Below are 26,570 nucleotides of genomic sequence, written 5' to 3'. Positions count from 1 at the left end.
ACAGTAAAGAGTAGAAACAAATTAGGTTGGACAAAGCAGAGGGAAAATGGAAATTGACATCCTGTTCCTTTGCCATCCACCTGGAAATGGTGTTTGTATGGGGACAGAATTGGGAAAGGCCCATTTTTGTTCATCTGGATGTCTAGCCCATGATGGGGCTCCCTGTATTAAACAGGCTGTTCTGTTCCCTCTATCATAAATGAAACCCATGTGTATAAGGGTCTCAGTTTGGTTCTGCTTCCTGTCTTCTGCAATTCAGCTTGTACCAACATCACACTTTCTTAATCATTGACTCTTTCTGTCTTGATAGAAATCAGAAAATTCTTGTACCTCCTTTTATTCATATACAATTTGTAAGGATGATCACAGATTAGTTAGCACACCCATAACTATCCATGTTTTACGTTAGATCCTCAGAACTTTCTTGTGTTATAGCTAAAAGTTTAGACCTTTTGATCAACATCTCATTTCCTTGTACTGCCATGTTCCTGGCAACCACAGGGCTAGGCCCAAATTTTATGAATTAACCACTTTAGATTTAACATGTAAGATCATGAAGCAGTTTTTCTCTATCTGTTGCTTTTATTTGATATATCCATTCAAATTTTAAAAATTGCCCATTTTTATGGCTGAAGACCTTCCACTGTATACATGTACACATTACTGTGTGCATAAATGATCCTGTGTGTGAGCTTATGTATGTATGCAAATGTGTGTGCATGCATGCATGCATATGACACATTTTTACTTTTATCTGTTGATGGACATTTTGCTGTTAACATATATTAGTAATTGTGGGACTGCTGTTGTCTCTTTGACAAACTGATTTCATTTCCTTTGGACATATAATCCTGGTCCTGGAACTGCTGGATCATATAGTAAGCCTATTTTTAATTTTTTGAAGAAAGCTTCACATTTTCCATCATTTCTGCACTAATTCACATTCCTATAACTGGTAAGTATTTTCCTTTTTCCACATTCTTACCAGCACTTGTGATTTTTTTATGGTTGTTATTATAGCTGGGCTGAGTTGATAATCTAATTTTGAACTTCCCTGATGGTTAACAATGTTGAACATTTTTCATATATTTGTTGGCCATCTGTTGCCTTCTTGAAAATATCTATTAATCTTTTTTGAAGGTTTATTTAATTTTATTTTATATGTATGGGTATTTTGTTTGCATGTATGACTATGCACGATGTTTGTGCAATGCGTACAGAGGCTAGATGAAGGTGTAAGATCCTTTGAAACTAGGGTTATAGATAGTTGTGAGATACTATGTAGGTTCTTGGAACTGAACCTTAGTGCTCTGCAAGCAGCTAGTGATTGTAACCACTGAACCATCTCTCTAGACTCTTGATCGTTTTAAAGTTGAATAACTTGCTTTTTTTGTTGCTTTAAGTTCCTTAAAATATATTCTTATGTATTTACTATTTTATATTTATTGTCAAATTCATTTTATTTGTCTCTTTTGATGTTGTATGAAATTCAAATTGATTTTGTGTTTTGACACCATATCCAGATTTTCTAGTATGTAGATTTTTAAAGTTTTTATATTGATATATTATCTGCAGATAGTATTAACACCAGTTCTTATTTTAACTCTTATATCAATTTATGAATAAAGCTATTGTAAACATTATTGCAGTTTTTGTATGTTGATAAATTTTTAATTCCTCTGGATAAATAAGGAATTCAATTGCTGGGCCATATGGTTGAAAATAGGTTTAGGTTTTCATAAAACTACCATACTATCCTCCAAGGTGATCATATCATTTTGCATTCTTACCAGCTAGGAATTATAGTTCCTTTCACTCTACATCTTCACTAGTATGGGGTGGTCTCAGTAGTCTGACTTCTAGCCATTCTATTAATTATTTCATTTTTATTTCCTTAATATGTGATGTAGAGTATCTTCTCATAAGCTTATTTGCCATTTGTACATAGTCTATAGTAAGATATCTGTTATGCCCATTTTAAGTAAGATTCTTTCTTTATTATTTATTTTAAAAGTTCTTTGTATGTGTTGTATGGCAGTCTTTTATCAGGGATGTTTACTTTTGAAATGTCTTTTCCTAGTTTGTTCTTGCTTTCCCTTTCTCTTTACAGTGTTATTTTTTTATTGAGAAAAGGAGAAAAAAAAACAAGTTTCCACCTCCTCCCAGCCTCCCATTTCCCTCCCCCTCCTCCCCCCCTACGCCCCCTCCTCCCACCCTTCTCCCCCTCCCCCCACTCCTTTCCCCCTCCCTCTCCAGTCCAAAGAGCAGTCAGGGTTTTCTGCCCTGTGGTAAGACCTAGGACCTCCCACATCCGTCCATATCTAGGAAGGTGAACATCCAAACTGGCTGGGCTCCCACATAGCCATCACATTACGTAGGATCAAACCCCCGTGCCATTGTCCTTTGCGTCTCATCAGCCCTCATAGTTCGCCATGTTCAGAGAGTCCAGTTTTATCCCATGCTTTTTCAGTCACAGTCCAGCTGGTCTTGGTGAGCTCTCAATAGATCAGCTCCACTGTCTCAGTGGGTGGGTGCATCCCTAGTGGTCCCGACTTCTTTGCTCATGTTCTCCCTCCTTCTGCTCCTCATTGGGACTTTGGGATCTCAGTCCAGTGCTCCAGTGTGGGTCTCTGTCTCTATCTCCATCCATCACCAGATGAAGGTTCTATGATGATATGCAAGATATTCGTCAGTATTGCTCAAGGATAGGGTCATTTCAGGTTCCCTGTTCTCAACTGCCCAAGGAACTAACTGGGGACCTCAGCTTGGGCACCTGGGAGCCCCTCTAGGGTCAGGTCTCTTGCCAACCCTAAAGTGGTTCCCTTAACTAACAATTGTGGTTCCGTGCTCCCCTGTCCAACCTTCCTTTATCCCAATCCTCCTGCTTTCCCAAGGCCGGACCTCCTTCCCTTCTAACTTTTCTCTCCCCATCTCCCCTTACCCCCAACCCACCCCACCCCAAGATCCCAATTTTCTCCCCGGCAATTTTGTCTACTTCCCTTAGCCAAGAGGATAACAATATGTTTTTCCTTGGGTTCCCCTTCTTACTTAGCTTCTTTAGATTCACCTGTTGTAGACTCCGTGACCCTTATTTATGGCTAGAAACCAATTATGAGTGAGTACATCCCATGTTCATCTTTTTGGGTCTGGGATACCTCACTCAGGATAGTGTTTTCTATTTCCATTCATTTGCATGCAAAATTCGAGAAGTCATTGTTTTTTACCGCTGCGTAGTACTCTAATGTGTCTATTTGACAAGAACTTTAAGGCATTGAAGAAAGAAATTGAAGAGGATACCAAAAAATGGATGGATCTACCTTGCTCTTGGATTGGGAGGATCAACATAGTAAAAATGGCAATTCTACCTAAGGCAATTTATAGATTCAATGCAATCCCCATCAAGATCCCATCAAAATTCTTCAAAGATCTGGAGAGGACAATAATCAACTTTATATGGAAAAACAAAAAACCCAGGATAGCCAAAACAATCCTATACAATAAAGGATCTTCTGGAGGCATTACCATCCCTGACTTCAAACTCTATTACAGAGCTACAGTAATGAAAACAGTGTGGTACTGGCATAAAAACAGAGAAGTCGACCAATGGAATCGTATAGAAGAGCCGGATTTTAACCCACAAACCTATGAACACCTCACTTTTGATAAAGGAGCTAAAAGTATACAATGGAAGAAAGAAAGCATCTTCAACAAATGGTGCTGGCACAACTGGATGTCAACCTGTAGAAGAATGAAAATAGACCCACATCTTTCACCGTGCACAAAACTCAAGTCCAAATGGATTAAAGACCTCAATATCAGTCCGAACACACTGAAAAGGATAGAAGAGAAAGTGGGAAATACCCTACAACAGATGGGCACAGGAGATCGCTTCCTATGTATAACCACAGAAGCATAGACATTAAGAGCAACATTGAATAAATGGGACCTACTAAAACTGAGAAGCTTCTGCAAAGCAAAGGACACTGTCACTAAGACACAAAGGCAACCTACTGACTGGGAGAAGATCTTCACCAACCCCGCAACAGACAAAGGTCTGATCTCCAAAATATATAGAGAACTCAAGAAACTAGACTTTAAAATGCTAATTAACCCAATTAAAAAATGGGGCACTGATCTGAACAGAGAATTCTCAACAGAAGAAGTTCAAATGGCCAAAAGACACTTAAGGTCATGCTCAACTTCCTTAGCAATCAGGGAAATGCAAATCAAAACAACTTTGAGATATCATCTTACACCTGTGAGAATGGCTAAAGTCAAAAACACCAACGATAACCTTTGCTGGAGAGGTTGTGGAGGAAGGGGTACCCTCATCCATTGCTGGTGGGAATGCAATCTTGTGCAACCACTATGGAAGTCAGTGTTTCGGTTTCTTAGGAAATTCGGGATCAACCTACCCCTGGACCCAGCAATACCGCTCTTGGGAATATACCCAAGAAATGCCCTATCATATGACAAAAGCATTTGTTCAACTATGTTCATAGCAGTATTATTTGTAATAGCCAGAACCTGGAAACAACCTAGATGCCCTTCAATGGAAGAATGGATGAAGAAAGTTTGGAATATTTACACATTAGAGTACTACGCAGCGGTAAAAGACAGTGTTATTTTTTTAAAGAAAAACAATGCCATCAGTTCTTTTTTTCATCACTAGATACAAGATCTTCTGTTTTATTGTAGTAGCAGTGCTGTACTTTCTCATTTTACAGTTAAGCCTAAGATCTACTTAGAGCTAATTTTGTGAAAGGTATAGGGTCTTTGTTTAGATTTCTTTTATAAGTGGGCATTCAATTGTTCCAGCACCATTTGATGATGTTTTCTACAGTGCATAGCATTCACTTTTTTTTTTTTTTGGTTTTTCGAAACAGGGTTTCTCTGTGGTTTTGGAGCCTGTCCTGGAACTAGCTCTGTAGACCAGGCTGGTCTCAAACTCACAGAGATTCTCCTGCCTCTGCCTCCCGAGTGCTGGGATTAAAGGCGTGCACCACCATCGCCCGGCTGGCATTCACTTCTTTTTCAAAGTTTAGCTGAACATATTATGTGGCTCTACTTTAGCATTCTTGATTGCAGTTTATTGAAATATTTGTCTGTTCTTTCACCAGAGTTTTAAGAAAAAATTCTAGGCTCCAGGGAGGATCCCAGTGGACTAGGTTCCACTTGCCTGTTTGAATATGCTAATTAAAGAAGTAGACAGAGAAAGAATTTTTAACCAATGGGATTACGCTAGATCAACCAAAAAAAAACAATGAAAACAAAATAGATTTAAAAAAGAGATTCATTGACCCCAGGTCTATCTTAAAGAAATTTTGAGAATTTATAGGAGAGGAAATAAATCAGAAAGAATTGAGGCATCCATAGCTGAGGGAATGATGATGTTAGATAGCTGACAGAGTAGGTAATCTTGTTCAGCCTGGTGATCTGATCAACCATTATCTCAGTTCTGGTTTTAGAGAAATTGTTATCACAGTCATAATTCGAAGGAAACAGTCTGGTTTCCATGAGATGATCACTCCTGCTCAAGGGTGTTGTCTCTATTCCCTTCATGGAGAAATTGCCTCCATTTGGGGGACAACATCATGGGAGTAATCTGTTCTTTGAGGCACATCATTTCTTGGGGATACTTTCAATCTTTTGTAATAATGACATTTGCTCATTAGTCCTGACGTTCTTAGAATTCAAGGTACCTGAAGAAGAGTGGGAGTTAGAGGGAAAAATTTAGAAAGGGTGAAATAAAATGGACTTAGGCTAGTGACTGAGTTTTCCTTCAGTACGACACTGTCTTGATTACTATAGCATTAGAATAAATAATGAAATCAGATAGTGTCAGTTCCTATTATTCCAGAAAAACTATTGCTTTCAATGTGTCTTCTTAATCATGTCTTATGTAAACAGAGATAGGATTTTGGTGTTTTTGTGAGATGAAGTCTTAAATTGCCCAAACTAACTTCAAACTCATCATGTACCCTAGATTGGCCTTGAACTCTTGGCAATCCTCCTGCTTTAGTCTCCTGAGTGCTGGAGTTATAGGCATGCACCACCATGCCTAGCAACAAAGAGAAGCCTAATTTCTTCCTTCCTAATCTGTATATTTTTCTTTTCTTGTCATATTGCATCTTTTAGTACTCATAGTACAATGTTAAAAAGCAGTGTGAAAAGGGAACATCCTTGATTTTTTTTCTTATTTTTAGGAGGAATGTTTGGAGTTTCCTACCACTAATTATGTCATTAGCTATAGGTTTCTTTGTAGGTTTTCCCTTGCTTCCTTTCATCTTCCCTTTTCCCCTCCTCTCTCCTCCCTCCTTCCCTCCTGCTTCTCTCCCTTCATCCCTTTTGTTCCTCATTACCTTTCTTCTTTAATACTACAGATTAAATTCATGGCCTTGAGCATGCTAGGCAGTCACTCTTCCACTAGCTACATCCCCTGCTCTGTAACTTTTTTTTTTACCAAGCTGAGGACATTCCTCTTTTTTCCTAGTTTACTGAGATTCTGTTCCTTCCTCTCTTTCTTCCTTCTTTTCTTGATTTCTTTTTTTCTTTAAACAATATGTATGTTTGCATGTTCGGTTATGTACATGTTAGTGCAGGTACCTATAGAGGTCAGAGGCATTGACTCTCCTTGGAACTGCAGTTACAAGCACCTATGAGCCACTGATGTGGGAGCTGGAAACTAAACTCAGATGCTTTGAAAGAGCAAAACTTGCTCTTAAATAAACACTCAGCCATTTGTCCAAACCCTCTTTTTCTTATTAAAATCATGAATGGGTATTGGATTTTGTCACATGGTTTTTCTTTATCTGTGGATATGATTTGTAATTTTAGTAGCCCTTTCTGAGTATCAGAAGTTTATTTAGCAAAAAAAAGTCACATTAAAAATGCACATGACCCAATTTTACACCATAGTTAAACAGGCTCTTTGGGGAAGGCATGGACTTTTAGGCTGAACACCTATTGTTTAGGCTCTTTCCAAGGCTTATAACATGAGGATGCTGTTTACTCATATTATCACCATTCCAGTGTTAATCTGCTGCCCACTATATAACATCTACACATACTCATCAATCTCAAGATTCATAAAGGGGTCAAAGCCCCACAGTATGCCTTAAACTTAATAATGAGGAATATAATGATTGATTTTCAAATGTTGAACCAGACTTGCATAACTATTATAAATCCTACTTGTTCATATTAGATAAATTTTCTTAAGCATCATCAAATCAAATTTATTAGTATTTTAGAATGTTTGCCTTTATATTTATGAAATATCTTGATCTATAGTTTCCTTATAATATCTTTGACTTTGTATTAGAGTAATTCTGGCCTTGATGAGTTAAGAAGTACTCAATATGCCTTATAGACATTTCTTCTTTCAGTTCAACAACTATTCTAAATTTTGCTTCACTACCACATCTGTGTAATGAGTTTCTGATTCTGGATTAGTTCAAATATCTGTCTTCCCGCGCCCGTACCTGGGTATCTGATTATGGTTGCAAAAGAGCTCAACTGATTCCTTAATGCAAAACACAATGCTGTTGTTCTATGCTAACCTTGTTGTCTTACTTCCTACAAATGGATATTTCAAACATTTTCTCCTGAAACTCACAGGTCTATCTCCACTATCTTCAAGCGCAGAAGACTTTTTTAAAATAAATTCAGCAAATACTTGTTAATTACTTGCTGTATTTCTTTCTGATTTATGAAGAAAACCAAAATCATTACACAGCATAAGTATCTTTAGAATCTGGACTCATTTTCCATCTCTTGGGGAATGGTTTCTGACTTCCAGCTGCATTTAATAGCAAGCTTTTTGTATGGAAATTATGTATTATGCGTCCCTGCTTCTCCGGAGCTATAGGCATAGGCCCTGGGGAGGATTTAGACTTGGATTTTAGTTTGAGTGGATATTGTCTTGTAGCACTCACCACTCCAACTCTGTCTTTCAGGTGATGTACAAAGCCAGTCCCTGAGACACAGGGATAAGCGGCTCAGTTTAAATCTGGTAAGTTTGACCTTTTTGTTCCTTTAGGTTTCAGTTTGACCAGAAATAACCTGACCTATATGTGATATTTTCTTTAAGTCTTCTGAGATTCGGTACTCTGAATCTCTGAGAACTCTTTCAGTAATCCCCTAAAGATTTGAACTGATTTAGGTCACTATTAAAGCACTGTATTATACTTGAAGCATGTATTGTTATTTTGCTCATTGCTATGAAAAAAGTACTTGACCAAAGCCACTTAAGAGAAAGGTTCATTTTGCTTCATGGTTTATTTAGTTCAGGATTTCAAGATTCAAGGAGGTTGGCACTGTATACATTCAGAGTGGGATCTCCCTTTTCCGTTAAACCTCTCTAGAAATACTCCCAAAAATGTATCTCCGAGGAATCCCAAATCCAGTCAAGTTGATAATCATAATTAACTACCACAGAGCAAATCACTAATTCAAAACCTTTAGTGTCCTAGCTTCAGATCTTGGAGAGTTATCTATTCTCATGTGGATTCAGACACAGAATTTTGACTAGGTGCTTGTCCAATTTTCACTAGAAAATTCAGAGTTACTTTGGGGGTAATTTGGAACTGAAACTGAATGTACAGCTATAGTGCCTACTAGTATCAGTTTGCATTTGTGGTCTATAGTTTCCAACCTATACTTATTCTGTCTTGCAGAATAAGTTTTCGCCGATGTATCCCACAGCTTCACTCACTGTTGAAGACAGCTATGTGCCTATGAGCCCCAAAGGCACTGTTTCTAGTCTGAGGCCTCATTATAGCCAGGATGACTACATCCCAATGAACTCAAGCATGCTACCCACGTTACCTGCAGATTTGGAGCCACCTCCAGTGAACAGAGATCTCAAGCCCCAGAGGAAATGTAAGGCATTTAACTAGGATTGTTGTGTTGGGTAGGAGGGCAAGCTCCTTCCTTATTAGAAAGAGTCAGGCAGTGTTGGCACACACCTTTAATTCAGCACTTTGATAGCAGAGGCAGGCAGATCTCAGTGAGTTTGAGGCCAGCCTGGTCTACAAAGTGAGTTCTAGGAGATCAAGGACTGTTACATAGAAACCCTGTCTCGAAAAACAAAAAAGAAAAAGAAAAAAAAAGATTATTAGAAAGAAATAGGGAAGAATTAGGACGTACCTTATGTTCCAAGATTGTTATGATAAAAAGAGCCAGGGAACCTAAAGGTACTCAGTCAGGCTCTGAAAACACAACCTACAAATCCAAGTTCATACCAGAGGGCTTAGTTTTTGCTTAATTTCCATAATGAAATCCCAGGAGTAAGTGGTGAGAATCATAATGGAAGCCACAAAACATCTCATTTAAATAGCTTTTGAATATATAATGCTAGTCCTCTGGAAGGCAGCCTACTATATATAGTCTTTGACAGCAATTCCTTAATGTCCTTCATACTCAAGTTCATTTTATAACTTATTGCTCTGTCCATACCACATGTCAGCAGGAGTAGTGGTACGGAAAGACTTCAACTGTAAAACACATGACTACTGTGTTCACAGTGCAACCTTTAGCTCCTGTGTTACTACTCCCAGGCAGCCCTTCTGATCTGCTAAGCATCATAGACATACAAGGATAAGAAAAAGAAAGAGAAAAACAGATCAAAGTGAATTCTTTTTATTTTTTTGAAATTCTTTTATGTATGTGGGTATTTTGCCTGCTTTTATCTCTGTGACCCACATGCATTCGATGTCCACAGATTCCATAAGGGAGCATCAAATCCCCTGGAATTGTAGTTACAGACAGTTTGAACTACCATGTAGGTACTGGGAACAGAACTGGATCCTCTGGAAGAGCAGTAAGTGCTCTTAATCACTGAGACATCAAAACAATTTGGCAGCAAGAAGGTCTCTGTCAGCATGGTTTTCTTCTCATGTAGTTTAGTGGAGGAAATAGATATCAAAGCAGCCAAATAAGCCACTGACGCAAGTACTAAGTATGAAGGCTGCTGCCTTGAGCAAACCAAAAGGAAACCATGCCATCTGGGGTCACATTCTAAACTACAGTCAAATAATCACAGTTGTCGTTTCATTATAAACTGTGGGGGGAATGCATGGAGCATAAGCAAACAAAAGCATGAGGCCTGTGGTGAGGGATCTGGCACTGTCTGGAGGCTAGAGAAGGCCACCCAAAAAAGGGTCCATTGAACTGAGATGTGAAGATGAGTAACTAGGGAACAACATGAGGAAGAATATTTAGGTGAGAGGACCCTTAGAACCTGGTGATCATTTCTGCTTCTTAGACATGTAGAGTGTCTGGAATACATTGATCTTCCTGAGGTTACAGATTTCTGTGTATTGGGTTAATACTGTGTTTCCAGTTTGGTTTCCATTGTGATTCATGACTGAGTTCCCAATACATGTTTGTTGACTAAATGTATACTATGAGACCATTTATTCAATAGTTGTCCTTATCCCCAGGGAGCCAGGCAAGAATGGAATGTTAAGATTCTCACTCATCATCAGTAATTTCTGTTAGTATATTCTAATTTGGCATGTAAAGAAAGAGGATTATGATAGTTTTTATAATCTTTAAATTCCCTGCTTAAAATTCCTGAGTACTAACTATGCCGAATACCTGTACTGTTTTTTAGTACGGCAACCTCCCTTGGACCTGAGAAACCTTTCCACCATCAGAGAACACACATCTCTAACCAGGACTCACACTGTGCCTTGGTAAGCCTCAAATCTTAGATCTCTTGTGGTTGAAACTCATTTCATCTTGCTTAAGGGAGCCAAAGGAGTAGTCGGTCTTGTGATCAAGAACCATGAGTGGTTTCTAGACCACAAAGGATGGTATGTGACTGGGTTCTTCTGGATTCTGAAGCCTGGAAATAGCAGAGTTGGGAACGTCTCTCTCTTCCTGTTCTCTGAAGAGCTCTTTTCTTTCTTGCATGATCCTGCTCTGTATTAGTCAGGGTTTTCCAAAGAAATAGAACTGATAGAACAAATATGTATATTTTTTTCAAATATGTATATATTAAAAGAGAATTTGTTAAAGTGCTTTACAGGATGTTGTCTGAGTAGTTCAACAATGGTTGTCTCCCAACGGAAAGGCCAGGAATACATTAGTTGTTCAGTCTATGATGCTAGATGTCTCAAAAGTTCTAATCTGGTGTTGGAGTCCCAGGGAATTTTCAGAGAGATCCTGGTCTTTAGTCTCCATTAGAATCCTAAAGAAATAGGTTCTAACACCAGTGAAGGAATGCCTAAGCATCAGGATAGATGAACTTGCTAATGAGAATGAAGGCAAGCAGTAAAAACGCAAAAGCTTTATTCCACATCTTTTTATGTGAGCTGCCATCAGAAGGTGTGGCCCAGATTTAGGGTGGGTTTTCTCACCTCAAATGATAGAATAAGGAACATTCCTCACAGCTGTGCCCAGCTGCTTGTGTTTTAGTTGATTCTAGAAGTAGTCAAGTTGTCCAATATTATTAATTACAGACTCCAAGCTTGCTTACATGCTTCAATTCCAGAACCAACAAAGATGGACTATTTTTTTTAAGATGGACTATTTTTATAATCCTAATACAGACTTCCAAGGGAGACAAAATTAAGGGATTCTGTCAGATTGGAATAAAGTAGTGCACAGATAATACTACTAATTAGAGAATTCCAAGTTTATGAATTGTATCTGAGAAAAGAACTTTCAGAGAAAATGGGATTGTTTATGGGCTAGGTACACAAACCTTAACACACATGTGCCTGTTCATTTTACCTTCTATAAGCTGCATTTTCCTAGCTCTTGATAAATGCCACAGGACATGGTAACTTTTTTTGAGGTAGGGTCTCTCTATGTAGCACTGGTTGGCCTGGTGTTCACTATGTAGACTATGAAGGCATTGAACTCACATAAATCTGCCTTTTTCTGCTTCCTGAGTTCTGGGATTAAAGGTAAAGGGATGCACCACCATACCCATGCAGACATGCTAACTTTGTAAAGCAGAATTCTGCAGAGAGCTTCATTTCCAGGCTGAACTGTAGAGACACATAGCCTGTTATTCTGTCTCAGAAGGAAGTAAGAAATTAATATACTGTCTTTCTTGTCCTTTCAGATGAATGAGTACACTTTCATTCTTCTGGCTACTTTGGAAGCAAAAAGACCCCAAGGGAGGGGAGGGTTGTTGTCGTCTGATTGTTTTTTTGTTTAGATTTTGCTTTGGAATATTTTTTTTATTCTGTCAGTCAGCTTTATTACTTTGAAACATTTTTCTTAATTTGTTGTTGTTTACTAAAAAAGATGTATTTGTATGTGTTACATGATGGGCTTAGGAAAAAAATAGTTGGGAAGCATTTGCTCCAGGGTGGGAGAGGGCTACTGGGAAGTGTCTTCTTCAAGAATTGTTTGGGCCAAAAGGAAGCTATGTCTGGAAGGGGAGGACTCAAACCCCACAGGGCTGTGTCTGTTCCTGGCTATGTTTCACAGCAGCTGTAAGACATTGCATTGATCTCATCTGTATTTTTTGGTCTTAGCAATCGAACCAGCTTTCTCTCTTCACAAAGAAATGGTATTAATTCTGCAAGATTTTTTGCCACTCCTTCTTCCAAAGAAGAAGAAGAAAGCTACATCCAAATGGTAATCTTGTATTTTTATGTTCTTTTTCCTCTCCAAATCTATAAGCTTGAGAGTTCATTATGATAAAAGCACATTCCTCAGAAGTCTCTGTTCAGTCATAAAGCACACTTGATTGTAAAACCAGGTCACTTTTTTTTTAGATTGGGAGAAAATTAATTTGAAGCTAATTTACTTTTTTCTTTTTAAAAGTGTATTGTAAGGGTGTGCATGTGTGTAGTATATGTGTATGCATATGTGCATATTGGTGCATGTGCACATGTGTATGCACATACATGTGAGGGCCAAAGGTTGACATCAGGAGTCTTCCATTATCTCTGTTCGCCTTACCATTTTTTTCCCCTTAATCTTAGGATAGGGTCTCTCATTGAACCCAAAGCTCACTGATTTGCTAGGCTGCTTGGCCAGAGAATTCCAGGGATTCATCTGTCTTCTCTCAACCCTGTACCTGAAATATAGATGTATGTAATCATGCCTATATTTTCTGTGAGTTCTGGAGATCGGAACTGAGACACTAACATTTGAGTGCAAAGCACTTTATCTTCAGAGTCACTCCTCAGCTCCCTTGAAGTTGGTTTTCTTTCTTGCAGTATTCAGCTTTTTATTCCATTTGAAGTCCACATTATTTCATGAGAACCTAGGACCTAAAGTCTGTGTTATGGAAAATAGAAATGGTAGCCAATTCTTTTTTCAGAAAACTGTGATGTTCTGTATGATTCCAATGGGTTTGTACTTCTCTAAATGTCCAAAGTCCAGGCTGTGAAAACAAGTTTCTTGGAGGCTTTATTTTATAAAATCACCTGCCTCTGAACTTTCTGAAGATTTGTCTTTTAGGGTCTTTCTGTAGACTTGAGTGTGTAAAGATGTTACATGTTTGTCCTTTGATTATCCATTCACAGTTCAAGAGTGTTAATATCTCCTTTTTGTCCTGTTACCCTATTCTCTTAATGTGGATTCTTTAGCTAGAACTGTATCTATTCACAAAATAGAAACGGGAAATTCCAGAGAGAATTTCACTATAAACATTAGGTTTTGAAGAGATCTGCTCCATCCTGCTAAGCCAGGATGATGTTCAAGACACTGATATATACTCTTTTTTTTAATTTATTTATTTATTAAAGATTTCTGTCTCTTCCCCGCCACCGCCTCCCATTTCCCTCTCCCTCCCCCAATTAAGTCCCCCCCCCAGCCCGAAAAGCAATCAGGGTTCCCTGTCCTGTGGGAAGTCCAAGGAACCTCCACCTCCATCCCGGTCTAGTAAGTTGAGCATCCAAACTGCCTAGGCTCCCACAAAGCCAGTGCATGCAGTAGGATCAGAAACCCATTGCCATTGTTCTTGAGTTCTCAGTAGTCCTCATTGTCCACTATGTTCAGCAAGTCCGGTTTTATCCCAGGCTTTTCCAGACCCAGGCCAACTGGTCTTGGTGAGTTCCCAGTAGAACATCCCCATTGTCTCAGTGTGTGAGTGCACCCCTCGCGGTCCTGAGTTCCTTGCTCGTGCTCTCTCTCCTTCTGCTCCTGATTTGGACTTTGAGATTTCAGTCCTGTGCTCCAATGTGGGTCCTGATATATACTCTTAAGAAGATAATCTTATCCTCCTATGAGGAGACAAGGCTATTAAAGTACATTGTGTGCATTATGAAATTTTCAAAGGATGTATTAAAATATATAAAAATAAAAGTCTAAAATGGATTACCTCTAGGACAGTAACAGCTGACTGCTTCATTTTGTCTTATTTGATAAAAGTTGTGCTGTGATTCACTTAACTATATGCAGGTGGGAAGTGACTCATCTATAAATCTGCTGTGTTCTTCCCAATATTTCTTACACTTAGTAATAGCCCCTGGGAAACTTCTAGAAGAAAATATTCCTGTAAAGGATCCTGAACAGCTGTGCTCTGTCTCTGGAGAACAGAAAAGGGAAGTGAACCTAAAACATTATGGAAGCAAGTGTAAAGTTATTCCAGACACCAGCAGTTTGCTTCTGATATTTGAGACAGTAAGACTGGTAATTTCATAAACAACACAGTTAAATATTGATTACTTGCATAAATGTGTATAGGTTGTCAATGAATGTGTATTACTGAACAATATGACACAGAAGTTGAAGAGCAGGCAATACTGGTTGATGGTAGATGTGAGCAAAGTACTATGTGAAAAAGGTGAGGGGGGTGTCTTACCTCATTCAGCTGCATTTGTTTTAACTTCAGTTTACAATATACTCTGAAATGACTTGCTTATACCATGTGCCACATAATTGCCCAATATGATAGTCACAGCTAACATGATGGCTTACAATCCCTTTGGATTTTAATCAAATAAGGAAGTTGTGGGGGTCCCTGGTACAGTTTTTCTTGGTTTGCAGTTCTTTGAGTTTGGGTATATAGAGATAGATGAATTTAGATAGACAGATAGTTGGGAAAGAGGGAGGGAGGGAAGAAGGGAGGGAGGGAAAGAGAAAGAGAGAGAGAGAGAATGCTGAACATGGTGCCATCAACCCCAGATATTCACTCATTCTATCTCTTTATACTCTTTATACCATACTGCCACTCTAAACTCCTGGTATCAACTGATCTATTCTTTATAACTATCATTTTGGATTGTCAAGAATGTTACATAGAGAGAGAATCATACAATACTTTTGAGTCTGGCCTAATTTACTCAGAATATGATCTGAAATTCATCCAAATTGATACACATGTCACTACTGTTTCATTGCTGAGTAACATTCCCTTGTATGGATTGTCCACATTTTGTTTACCCACTCACCCACCGAGGAACATTTGGATTCTTTCAAATCCAGGGGCAAATAGAACAGTTATAAACATTTTATATTATTTAATATACAATTTATTGTAGTAAAGTACATGTAGCACAAAAATTGCCATTTTATGGGTTTTGATCCTACTGCACGTACTGGCTTTGGGGGAGCCTAGGCAGTTTGGATGCTCACCTTACTAGACCTGGATGGATATAGGTGGTCCTTGGACTTCCCACAGGTCAGGAAACCCTGATTGCTCTTCGGGCTGACAAGGGAGGGGGACTTGATTGGGGGAGGGGAGGAAAATAGGAGGCGGTGGCGGGGAGGAGGCAGAAATCTTTAATAAATAAATAAATAAATATTGCCATTTTAACCATTTTGAAGTATATGATTAACTATGTTACTTATACTTCACCACTGTTCATTTCCAGGCTATTTTTATCATTTCAAGCACAAACTCTGTGCCCAATAAAAACTCACTCCCTGTTCACTTTCCCCAAGTCCCTGGTAACTTCTGTTCTATTTTACATCTTTATATTCTAGGTCCTTTATAAAAGTAAGGCTAGTGCTGTTAAGATGGCTCAACAGATAAAGATACTGACCAGCAACTGTTATGACCTGAGTCTTCTTCCAATATGGAGGCAGCCAACCGTGTGTTGTGGCCTGTGTGTGCACACACAAACTGATAAATGTTTAAAAAGTGGAAGCATACAATATTCTTTTGTATCTGTCTTTCATTTAGCATAGTGCTTTTAATATTCATATATGTAATGTGTGTGAATATTATTTAATAAGATCATACTATATTTTCTTTGTCCACTTACTGTTTGGTGGACATGTAGGTTGTTTCCAACTTTGGGCTGTTGTGAATAATGATACTGTAAACATCAGATACAAAAATATATCTGAGCACCTGCTTTCTCAAAGCTTTTGAGTATTTGCCTACAGGTGAAATTGTTGGACCATATACATACTTTTTATGTTTTGTTTTGTTTTTTTAATTTATTTATTAAGGATTTCTGCCTCCTCCCCACCACCGCCTTCCATTTCCCTCCCCCTCCCCCGATCAAGTCCCCCTCCCTCATCTGCTCGAAGAGAAATCAGGGTTCTCTGACCTGTGGGAAGCCCAAGGACCGCCCACCTCTATCCAGGTCTAGTAAGGTGAGCATCCAAACTGCCTAGGCTCCCCCAAAGCCAGTACGTGCAGTAGGATCAAAAACCTACTGCGATTGTTCTTGAGTTCTCAGTATTTCTTCATCAGGCGATCAAAGGAGACAAAGACAGAGACCCACATTGGAGCACCGGACAGAAATCTCAAGGTCCAAATCAGGAGCAGAAGGAGAGAGAGCACGAGCAAGGAACTCAGGACCGCGAGGGATGCACCCACACACTGAGACAATGGGGATGTTCTATCGGGAACTCATTAAGGCCAGCTGGCCTGGGTCTGAAAAAGCATGGGATAAATCCGGACTAGCTGAACATAGCGGACAATGAGGAATACATTCTATGTTTTAAGGAAACACCAAATTGTCTTCTACAATGACCATGCCATTTTACATTCCTACTAGCAAAACACAAAGATTTCAAATTTCTCCACATATTAACATTTATATTCTCCCCCTTTTTGTAAGAATTACCCTAATCAGTATGAAGTGGGTTTCATTTGTCTTTTACAAATTAATAATGACATTATGTATCTTTAATGTACTTGCTTACCATTTTGTTATCTTCTTTTATTAGTTTTTGTTACTGAGTTTCAGGTGTTTCTTCTATGTTATGAACATTAACCCTTATCTGTAGTAGGAGCTGTGGGCTACATTCCTGCTGCCCAGCTAGGCCGCCTGGCTAGCTTATGCCTTGAAATAACAACACACAAACTGTATTCTTTTAAACACTGCTTGGCCCATTATATCTAGCCTCTTCTCAGCTAACTCTCACACCTGGACTAGCCCATTTCTAATAATGTGTGTAGCACCCCAAGGTGCGCTTACCGGGAAGATTCTAGCCTACGTACATCCTGGGTCTGAGCTTCATCTCGTCTGCCCGGGAGAGGGGAAAATGGTGAATGAGCTCACTTCCACTTCCTCCCAGCATTCTGTTCTATTTACTCCACCCACCTATGTTCTAACCTATCAGGGCCAAGCAGTTTCTTTATTAATGAACCAATGACCTTCCTCCATCATTTCCCCTTTTTCTGTTTAAACAAAAAAAGCAAGGCTTTAACTTTAACATAGCAAAATTACATATGACAAAACAGTTATCAAGTAAAAATTACTATATTTATATCTATTTTATCTTTATCATAACTAAGGAAAACTATAACTATAACTAACTATTCTTCAACTCCATCAACGACTCCAGAAGGTTATGATATTACCTAAGCAAACAAGAAATAAAACTCTAGAAATGACAGAGACATCTCGCTGCCTGTACAGTCACCCAAAGTTCCTCTGTACCATTGGGGCATCCATTTTCAGCCTACAGGCCCACAGTATACAGCAGACATTTCCATGAAGCAGGAAATTTCAAAGGCAGTTCAGTCACTATCTGCTGTGTCCTGCAGAATGTCTCACAGACTCTTTCATGAATCAGGAACCCTTAAAATCATCTCACCTTTAGGCAAGTTTAGCAATCCTCTCTCTGCGGGTTCTCTGTGTCCAGTTTATGCAATAGTCCAGGCAAGAGCAGTTTCTTGCCCAAATGGCTATCAAACTCCATAAGGATCCTCTTCTATGCCCATCTTCTTCTTGAAGTAGATTGGTGTTTCCAGGAGCAGACATGTCTCATTGTCATGAAAAACCCTAAGTTATTAAAACATTTAAAATGCCATATTCTATAATCTTTGAAAAATATGAAGAATGCCTATCTAAAATATATCTATGTACATCTAGGAAATCTTAACTAACATGACTACAAACTTGACTATTATGATTATCTATTAACAACCTATATTTTTAATTATACATTACATTTTTTAATGAACTACACAATCACAATATCTTAATCAATAGCAGAAATATACATATACATATAACAAAATTGACCTTAAATCTCTATCAATAAAGCAAAATCTCCTAACAATCTTTGGAAGTCATTAATAGTCTTTAACCGGTCTCTCCTAATTTGTGCCTTTTGCTTTTTAATTTTCTCTAACCCTATTCTGTAACCTAGGTAATTAATAAAATTTCCTCTTTGAATCTTTTCAGGGGCAATTTGTAATCCCCACCTAGGCAAGACTTTCTTTACTTCTTCAAACATCCTTTCTAAAGTATCTTTATTTGAATCAGATAACAAAATGTCATCCATGTAAGGACAAATTATGAACTTGGGGAATTGTTTACAAATTATTTCCAATGGCTTACTTACAAAATATTGGCACAATGTAGGACTATTGAGCATACCCTGTGGGAGGAAAGTCCATTGATATCTCCTATTAGGCTGATAATTATTATAAGTAGGCACTGTGAAGGTAAATTTTTCTCTATCCTTTTCTTGTAAAGGTATAGTGAAAAAACAATCTTTCAAATCAATAACTATAAGAGGCCATCCTTTTGGTAACAGAGAAGGCAAAGGAATTCCAGATTGTAGTGGGCCCATAGGTTGAATTACCTTGTTGACAGCTGTTAAATCTGTCACCATTTTCCATTTACCAGATTTCTTTTTTACAGCAAACACAGGAGAATTCCAAGGGCTGGTTGATTCTTCAATATGTTGAGCATCTAGTTGCTCTTGCACCAGCTGTTCCAATGCCTGTAATTTGTCTTCAGCTAGAGGCCACTGTTTGATCCATATTGGCTTCTCAGTTAGCCATTTTAAAGGTAGGGCTGTTGGTACCTCTAAAGGTTTGGTATTTGCTGTATGTTCTTGTACAGCCTGAATGGCTGGTGACCTTTTTCCATAATACCTCATCATATCCTTCCCAGAATTATGAGTTCCTGGAACTACAGGAATGTTAATCTGGGTATTCCATTGCTGTAGCAGGTCACGGCCCCATAAATTTATTGCAATATTAGCTATATATGGCCTTAGTCTTCCTATTTGCCTTTCGGGCCCTATGCATTCAAGCCATCTTGTGCTTTGTTTTACACGAGATAGGGTTCCAATTCCCAGGAACTGAACATCTACCTCTTGAAGAGGCCAATTTGGATGCCAAGATTCTGGGGTAATGATACTTCCACCCGCACCTGTGTCTAATAAGCCTTCAATAAAAGTGCCATTTATACAGACTCTTAGCTTTGGTCTTTGATCGTTAATAGAAGTCTGCCAAAATATACATTTACTCTGTCCTACTGGGTTTTTTGACTCATCCTCCATGCGTAATTCATCATTTAGACCAGTATTACTTTTTACAGCAGAAATTGGAGCTTTTAATTTTCTTGGTGAGGCACGTTCTCCACTGTGACTGGGAATGACTGGGCCACTGTTGGCTTGGGGGCCTGCGAGAGGCCCCTCAAGGAGTTTCCCAACTACAGGTTGCCTTGTCTCTCTGTTGTTGACCTGCATTCGTTGGACCAATGTCAGCCTTTACCGCATCTCCTACATATACCTAAAGGCTGAGGTCTCCTATTTTGTCATTCCCAGAGGAGATATTATTCCTAGAAATTCTGTGCCTGCAATCCCTTTTCAGATGTCCTAATTTACCACAATTAAAACACCTGGCAGTTTGATGTCTCCTCATTGCTTTGGAAATCGCTTCTCCTACCCAAGATTCATCATTATAGCTAAACATCTCAACATTCATCGTATGCTGAATCCATTCATCCATAGGTGCTGATCTAGACTTTAAAGGCCCAATTATCTTTTTGCATTCTATGTTTGCATTCTCCAAAGCTAGAGATTCAAGAAGTATTCGTCTAGCTTCTGGGTCTGTTACCCCTATGTCCAGAGCCTTAATTAATCTTTGCAAAAAGTCAATAAAGGGTTCTCTCTGACCCTGCCTAATTTTGGTATATGATTCAACCCTTTTTTCTGGAACTTGTATCCTATTCCAAGCATTTAAAGCTGCTTGGTGACATAGACACAGTATTTCATCGTCATAAAGAGCTTGAACCTGTGGATCAGCATATTCTCCTGCACCAAGAATTTGATCTTGGGAAACCTCAACACCTTTTGCTCTTCCTTGCTGTTCCATATGTTTGGATTCTTCTCAGAAATAAATTCCAAACATCAAGGAAGGTCCATTATCTAAAACTGCAGACACTAACTGATGGAAATCATAGGGGGTAGCTCTAGCATTAGAAGCCCAAGTCCTTATCATTTCCTTTACATATGCAGAGTGCAAGCCAAAATTAACAATAGCTTGCTTAATTTCTTTTAGATCATTCATTGCTATTGGTGTCCATCTAGCTTCTCTGACTCCCTTTGAGTCTTTAGAAGTTGATGCTTTGTCAGAATTAAGTATAGGGTATGTCGCTAAAACCCTGGGTAAGCCAGTTCTAATAGCTGGTGGTGGCATTGTATCCTGTCCTTGTGCCTTCTTACTCTGTTCACCAGCTCCAATAATTTCTTCAATCATTTCAAGTCTTTTTATTTTTGTCTCTTTTGAATCCTGAATCTCCTGACCTGCATGAGTTTCTAGTAAAGATTGTATGGTTCTTAGGAGGCCATATTCTTCCTAAATGATAGAATATGCAAAAGAATACTGAAACGTAGTAACCAGTAAATTAAGTTATCCCCATAGTCATATAAACCTTGCATGATATAACCCATTGTATTGGTAACCAAAACAGTAAAATTCATGTTGGAAACGAAAACTGCCATAGTACCTATTATCCAGCAAGTGGCGCTGTTGCCAAGTCGTGACAAAAACGGGGACCCAGATTCAATTCCAACCACCCACATGGCAAATCACAACTATCTGTAACTCCCATTCCATGGGATCCTGCACCTTCACAATAATGCACATAAAAAAATTAAATCATTTTTTAAAACCTGGACATGGCAGCAAGTGCCTCTAACACCTTATGGTACTGTATATGAAATGCCAACTTATTTGTTTGTTTCAAGACAGGGTTTCTCTGTGTAACTGTTCTGGCTATCCTGGAACTCACTCTGTAGACCAGGCTGTCCTCAAACTCACAGTGATCCACCTGCCTCTGACTCCTTACTGTTGGAATTAAAGCCATGCACCACCATGCCTGGCTGAAATGTCAACTCTTACTCAAATGTGCAGGCTCAGATCACCCTTTTATGATCTGGCAGCAGCTGTTTGGATGAAGCCCAGACTAGCTTTTTTTCCCCCACATGCACCCTTAAATATTCATTATTAATCTCAGTCTTGTGATGTTGGTTCCTAGGAAGAATATAGAGCAGTCAATTCCATGAGTAGTAGTGCTCTTAATTGGACAAAGAAATTCAGCCTGGATTATTTGGCCCTGGACTTCAATTCAGTATCACCAGCCCCTGTGCAACAGGTAGGAATGATTCCCAGGTGATTTCGTTTTTGCTTAGATTTTTCTTTTTCTTCTTTTTTTAATTTTTTTATTTATATACCAATCACAGTTTCCCCTCCCTCCTGTCTTCCTGTACCTTTGCCCCACCTCTCATCAACTCCCCACTCCCATCCACTCCTTCTCCATTCCTATGAGAGTTAACAAAGCATGGCATATCAAGTCGATGCAGGACCAAACTCCTCCTCCTGCGTCAAGACTTGGCAAGGCATCCCTGCATGGGGAATGGGTTCCAAAAAGCCAGCTTGTGTGCCATGGACAGGTTCTGATCCCACTGCTGGAGATTTTTCTAATGATCAAACATGTGTATTCTCTTTAGATCTTAGAAGATGTCTATAATCAAAATGCTAAAATTAACCTTAATCCTGACCCCCAGAAAGAATTAAATCCCAGTATGTTTTCTTTAGGATATTTTCTCTAGGTGCCTGTGTGCAGATACATGTAATATTCATGCTCTCTGAATTTGGGGCCATAGAAGTTATAGAAAAAGTCCCTAGGCAGAGATGAGGGTAAGGCACATACAGGTTCTTGAGGCATAGGAAGAGTTTGTTTAGGGAACAAGTAATGGCTTAGTCTGTCTAGTTCTTAAGGAATGGTGAAAGGAGCTCTAAGTTGAAGTGGATCTCAGTGAATGCCCTTGAATGCAGTTTCAACTCCATTGGGTAGTACTCTTCTCTATACAGTAGGGATCAGAAATAATGCCACATACATCAAGGACTATGAGAATTGAGTGGTTATTAAGTGAGTAGCTATTAACTTATATCACACATTTGACAGCCTCATGATGATGGTATGTGAGCAAGGGATGGTCATGATCCACACTAAGAATGTATTGTTTGATGATAAAAAGCAACCTATTGAACAGAATGTATAGAATGATTCCATTTATGTGTCTCTTTACATTCCCAAACACTGTTCTGGCATTGAAGTGAGATGAGTGAGAGAAACAATACAGGAGATACATTTGTCAGTTTGAGTAAGCTAGCCACTCAAAGCAGACAATTTCAGGTGCTTACAGAAACAAAGTAACATTTAGCAATCACTCCTGAGAAAGACTTTTATAGGCCAGGTTCTTTGTGTTGCAGACAACCTTCAATCCAAGGCTCTTGTCAGAGGGGAAAAAAAGAGAGAAGACTGAGTTTCAGCTAGAAGATAGCCCTCTATGGAGGTGTCTAAGTGGGAGTTCTCCAGAGTTTTAGCTGGAGACAGAAGACCTACTCAGAAATGAGTGGCTAGGTCCCTAACTGATTAAAAAGGAGAAAACAAGCTGATCAGGTTAACTGATGCTGGCTGACCCATCTTTACTGAACTCTGGGCAGGACCATTCCCCGGGGGCAATGGAATGAATGAAATAGAACTCAATGCTGGCATTCAATGCTCTCTGCTAACTGAGTGTGGGAGTAAGGTTACCATCTGCTTCACATACCTGCTGCCATGCCTTCTCCACCCATAAAAGCCTGTCTCCCCTCTAACAGTGAGCCCAGATAATCCCTTCTTCTTCCCTTAAGTGACTTCTTATCAGATTTTGGTTACAGCAATGAGAAAAGTGACTAATGCAACCCCGGCAGGTCAAGCTCATTGTAAAGATTCTAGCTTTCTTCAGTTAAAGCAGAAAGTGCATGTGCGCTGCCTGTGTGTACCACCTCTCTGATATACATCTACAGGTGTTTGGTATGCTAAGATATTTCTGGAGCTACATTTTTTTTTATTTTTCAAAGAGAAATCAGTAGGAGTCTATGGATCATGAAGAATCTTAACAGATAGTACAGAAATTATATTAGGCATTCAGACAAATGCCGGTGAATGTGACTTGGACAGATGATGTAGAATCAGATTAAAAGGCCATTTGGAAAACTATGGGGGGGAGACTGAGTTTCAGGATGCTTCTACTTAGTGTCAGCATAAATCACTTCCACTTAGATCCTATTGATCTAAGCAAATAAAACAACTAAAGAGATGCTTACAAACATAATACACATATAATGTCAAATTTATATAGGGAGGAGAGGAAGCAAATGTAATTTGCCAAAGAACATTTAAATTAAGATGAAATTAAAGCCTTCTTGTTCTCCCCCTTCAGAAACTTCTTTCGGAAGAGCAGAGAGTAGACTATGTCCAAGTGGATAAGCAGAAGACACAAGCTCTCCAGAGCACCAAGCAGGAGTGGATTGATGAGAGGCAATCCAAAGTGTGAGAGTTGTGGGCTTGGGCAAATTGTGCAGCAGGGAAGTTTGGGAGTATGTTTGCAATTTTTTTCATTCAAAAAATATACCAATGGCCAGTATAGGGCAAAAACCAAGAAAAAAAATGTGTGTTCTGGGGAGTCTTGGTAAAAGCTTTTAGAAGAAAGCCTATGCACTGAGTTCCGGGAGTCCAGTCCCCAACACGAGAGCCTGCAGCAAATGTTCATTTTTCCAGCCTCAGGGATACTTGACATTGATTCCATAGTCAAAGAGAAAGAGAAAGAGAGTGCTACAGCCACAGGTGGAGAAGTAAAAAAGTGGCATTCATTCAGGCAAAGTAGGAACAGCAACAGCAAAAGATTACAAAAATGTTCTTCCAAATACCCTGTTAAACTTTTGTCAAAATAGAGTATTTGGAGCAAAAGTTGGAACTAGTACCAACAGGATGACATAATTTGCCTTCAGTATGTGAAATCTTGTCCTCTACACTTAGATTATAATAATAAATTACCCCAGCAAAGGGGACTTGGAGCTGGTCTTGTCACAACCACTGAAGACGTAGTTGAGGAGATCAAATCTAGCAATGGTGGCGGGTACATCTAAAGTCTTTACACCAAAGACTTCATTAATTCAGGCATTTCAATTCCCAAGACAACACAATTCCAGTGATGGGTAGTGAATCTGTGTAGATATTAGGGAATGGCAAAAGTTGAAGTGTAACTCCTCAGTAAAGGCTCCATGATGAGCATATTAGATGACAATAGTAGCACTAGTTCGCTATTCTGACACTGTTGCCTTTTGCCCAGCATGCTTTTGTATGTATCTTTTCCTATCTTCTAAGACTTCAGAAACAAGACATGGCAGAGAGTATTGCTTTCACTTTGAAGAAAAGAAAACCAAGAAACAGGAGAGTAAACATATTGACCAAAATCACTCACAGAATTGAGGCACAACATCGGGCTTATAGTTGTCCAGACTATCAATGGTAGTGCTATTCTTCTGCATTATATTACTGCTGAGAAGTCTGGTGAAATCCAACAACTGAGTCAGTCTTGGTGACCTGTAGGAAATATCTGCAGACATAAGATGAGCTATTACCTCACCTTTTCATGGTGATCTGCACTGGTGCTTTTGGTATTTGAAAGGGAAACATTTCCAGTAAGGAACTCTGTACAATGCTATAGTACCTCCTGGTGGTCAGTCTGAAATCTATTCTTGACCATAGTCTCATATACAATAAACATTTTTCTTTGCTTTATAAGCTGATAGATGCTGGCAGAGAAATTTTTAGCACCTCAGGGAATATATACATTGTTGTTGGTTTCCCTATAGGGACTAAAGCTTTTAAGTGATAGAAATGACTAGAAAAATTATCTATATATTAATGCATTTATCTGCTTATTAATTAATTTGTTTGTTTGTTTATTTTGCATCCTGACTGAAGTTTCAAATTTAACAAAGAGTTCTGCTCTCGGGTTTCCTGACTGTTTTTCTCCTCCACTTGAAAAATGACTTAAGTCCTGAGATTGAAAATTCAGCTGTTTCCTTCGTGGTTCTGGAGGCTGAGGAACCCAAAACAAAGGTCTCAGTTGGGAATGGCATGTTAGTGAATTTTCTTTCTGATCTTTCAGAGCACTTACAGAGAGAAGATATAACTGAACTGGGAAATTAACAGTTCCAGCTCTGCCACTTCATCCTGGCAATTGCTTCTTATATATGAAGATGGGTCAAATAGGCAGCCAGTTCTATGAGGATCAGTGTAGACAAAGAAGTTGTAGACTTTGACATCGGATGTCAACATTTTACACTGCCTCAAATGAAAATAAATGACAAAATATTTTTTCATATCATACAAGAAACCACTTTGGTTTTCAAAACAGATGTGTATACATCTTTTTTTTCAGTGTGGAAAAATAGGGGAAGTGTCAAGTTCTTTAAACAAGTTCAAGGACCTTAGTACACTTGCACCTCATATCCAACCCCAAACCACAACACACAGGCTAGAGCCTATGAGGAAGTTCCTTCTTTTTCTTGTAACTGACAATCACAGAAATCCCAAGCAGGAATCCAGGACTGCAGACTGTCAATTCTTATAGACAGGAGCAAAGCTTTCCCAGGTGTGAGATAAAAGCTAGTGCAGAAAAATTATAACCCTAAGGGACAAGAGCCACACAAGGATGAAGATAGAAGTTACAGCTGAAGTTGCCAGCAGGGAATTTCACTCAATATTCAAATTTATCTTATCTACAAAACATTTCTAAGAATGTATTTTCAATATTAGTACATAAGTAATACAACCCTTTTAGATATATTAAAAACAAGAGTGCCCTAAATAGGCACTCTTTTACAAAGTGAAAGATGACATCATTTTCAGGATGTATACAATTATGCCCTGCTTTGATGAAACTGCTGAAGGAAGCCTGCATAAGAGCACAATAAAACAAAGTACAAGTAATTTGGAAGCTGGAGACAGCAAATGCTCCTAAGAAACCTACCACTGAGACAAAGTGATGCCATCTAAATCATATATATATATATATATATATATATATATATATATATATATATATATATATATATA

At 38.8% G+C, this 26,570-nt stretch overlaps 1 protein-coding gene across 3 annotated transcripts in view; it reads left to right on the top strand.

Moving 5' to 3' along the window:
* Positions 1-24,000, top strand: part of Gab3 (GRB2 associated binding protein 3) — a 92,182-nt gene extending 68,182 nt beyond the window's left edge. For 2 of the 3 annotated variants that reach the window (XM_041637087.1, XM_041637086.1), the window contains exons 5-10: positions 7,959-8,014; positions 8,679-8,883; positions 10,619-10,700; positions 12,498-12,600; positions 21,654-21,770; positions 23,887-24,000. In XM_041637087.1, coding sequence (XP_041493021.1) covers positions 7,959-8,014; positions 8,679-8,883; positions 10,619-10,700; positions 12,498-12,600; positions 21,654-21,770; positions 23,887-24,000 — 677 coding nt within the window. The remainder of the gene's footprint in view (positions 1-7,958; positions 8,015-8,678; positions 8,884-10,618; positions 10,701-12,497; positions 12,601-21,653; positions 21,771-23,886) is intronic. The other variant, XM_041637088.1, reaches the window with a different exon arrangement.
* Positions 24,001-26,570: the final 2,570 nt, after the last annotated feature.

This window comes from Microtus oregoni, unplaced genomic scaffold (assembly GCF_018167655.1).
Source record: "Microtus oregoni isolate MIOR12 unplaced genomic scaffold, Mior012 000050F_ref0000143, whole genome shotgun sequence".
NCBI lineage: Eukaryota > Metazoa > Chordata > Mammalia > Rodentia > Cricetidae > Microtus > Microtus oregoni.
The sequence above is the reverse complement of the archived record's forward strand: the minus strand, read 5'-3'. Positions and strand labels throughout refer to the sequence as shown.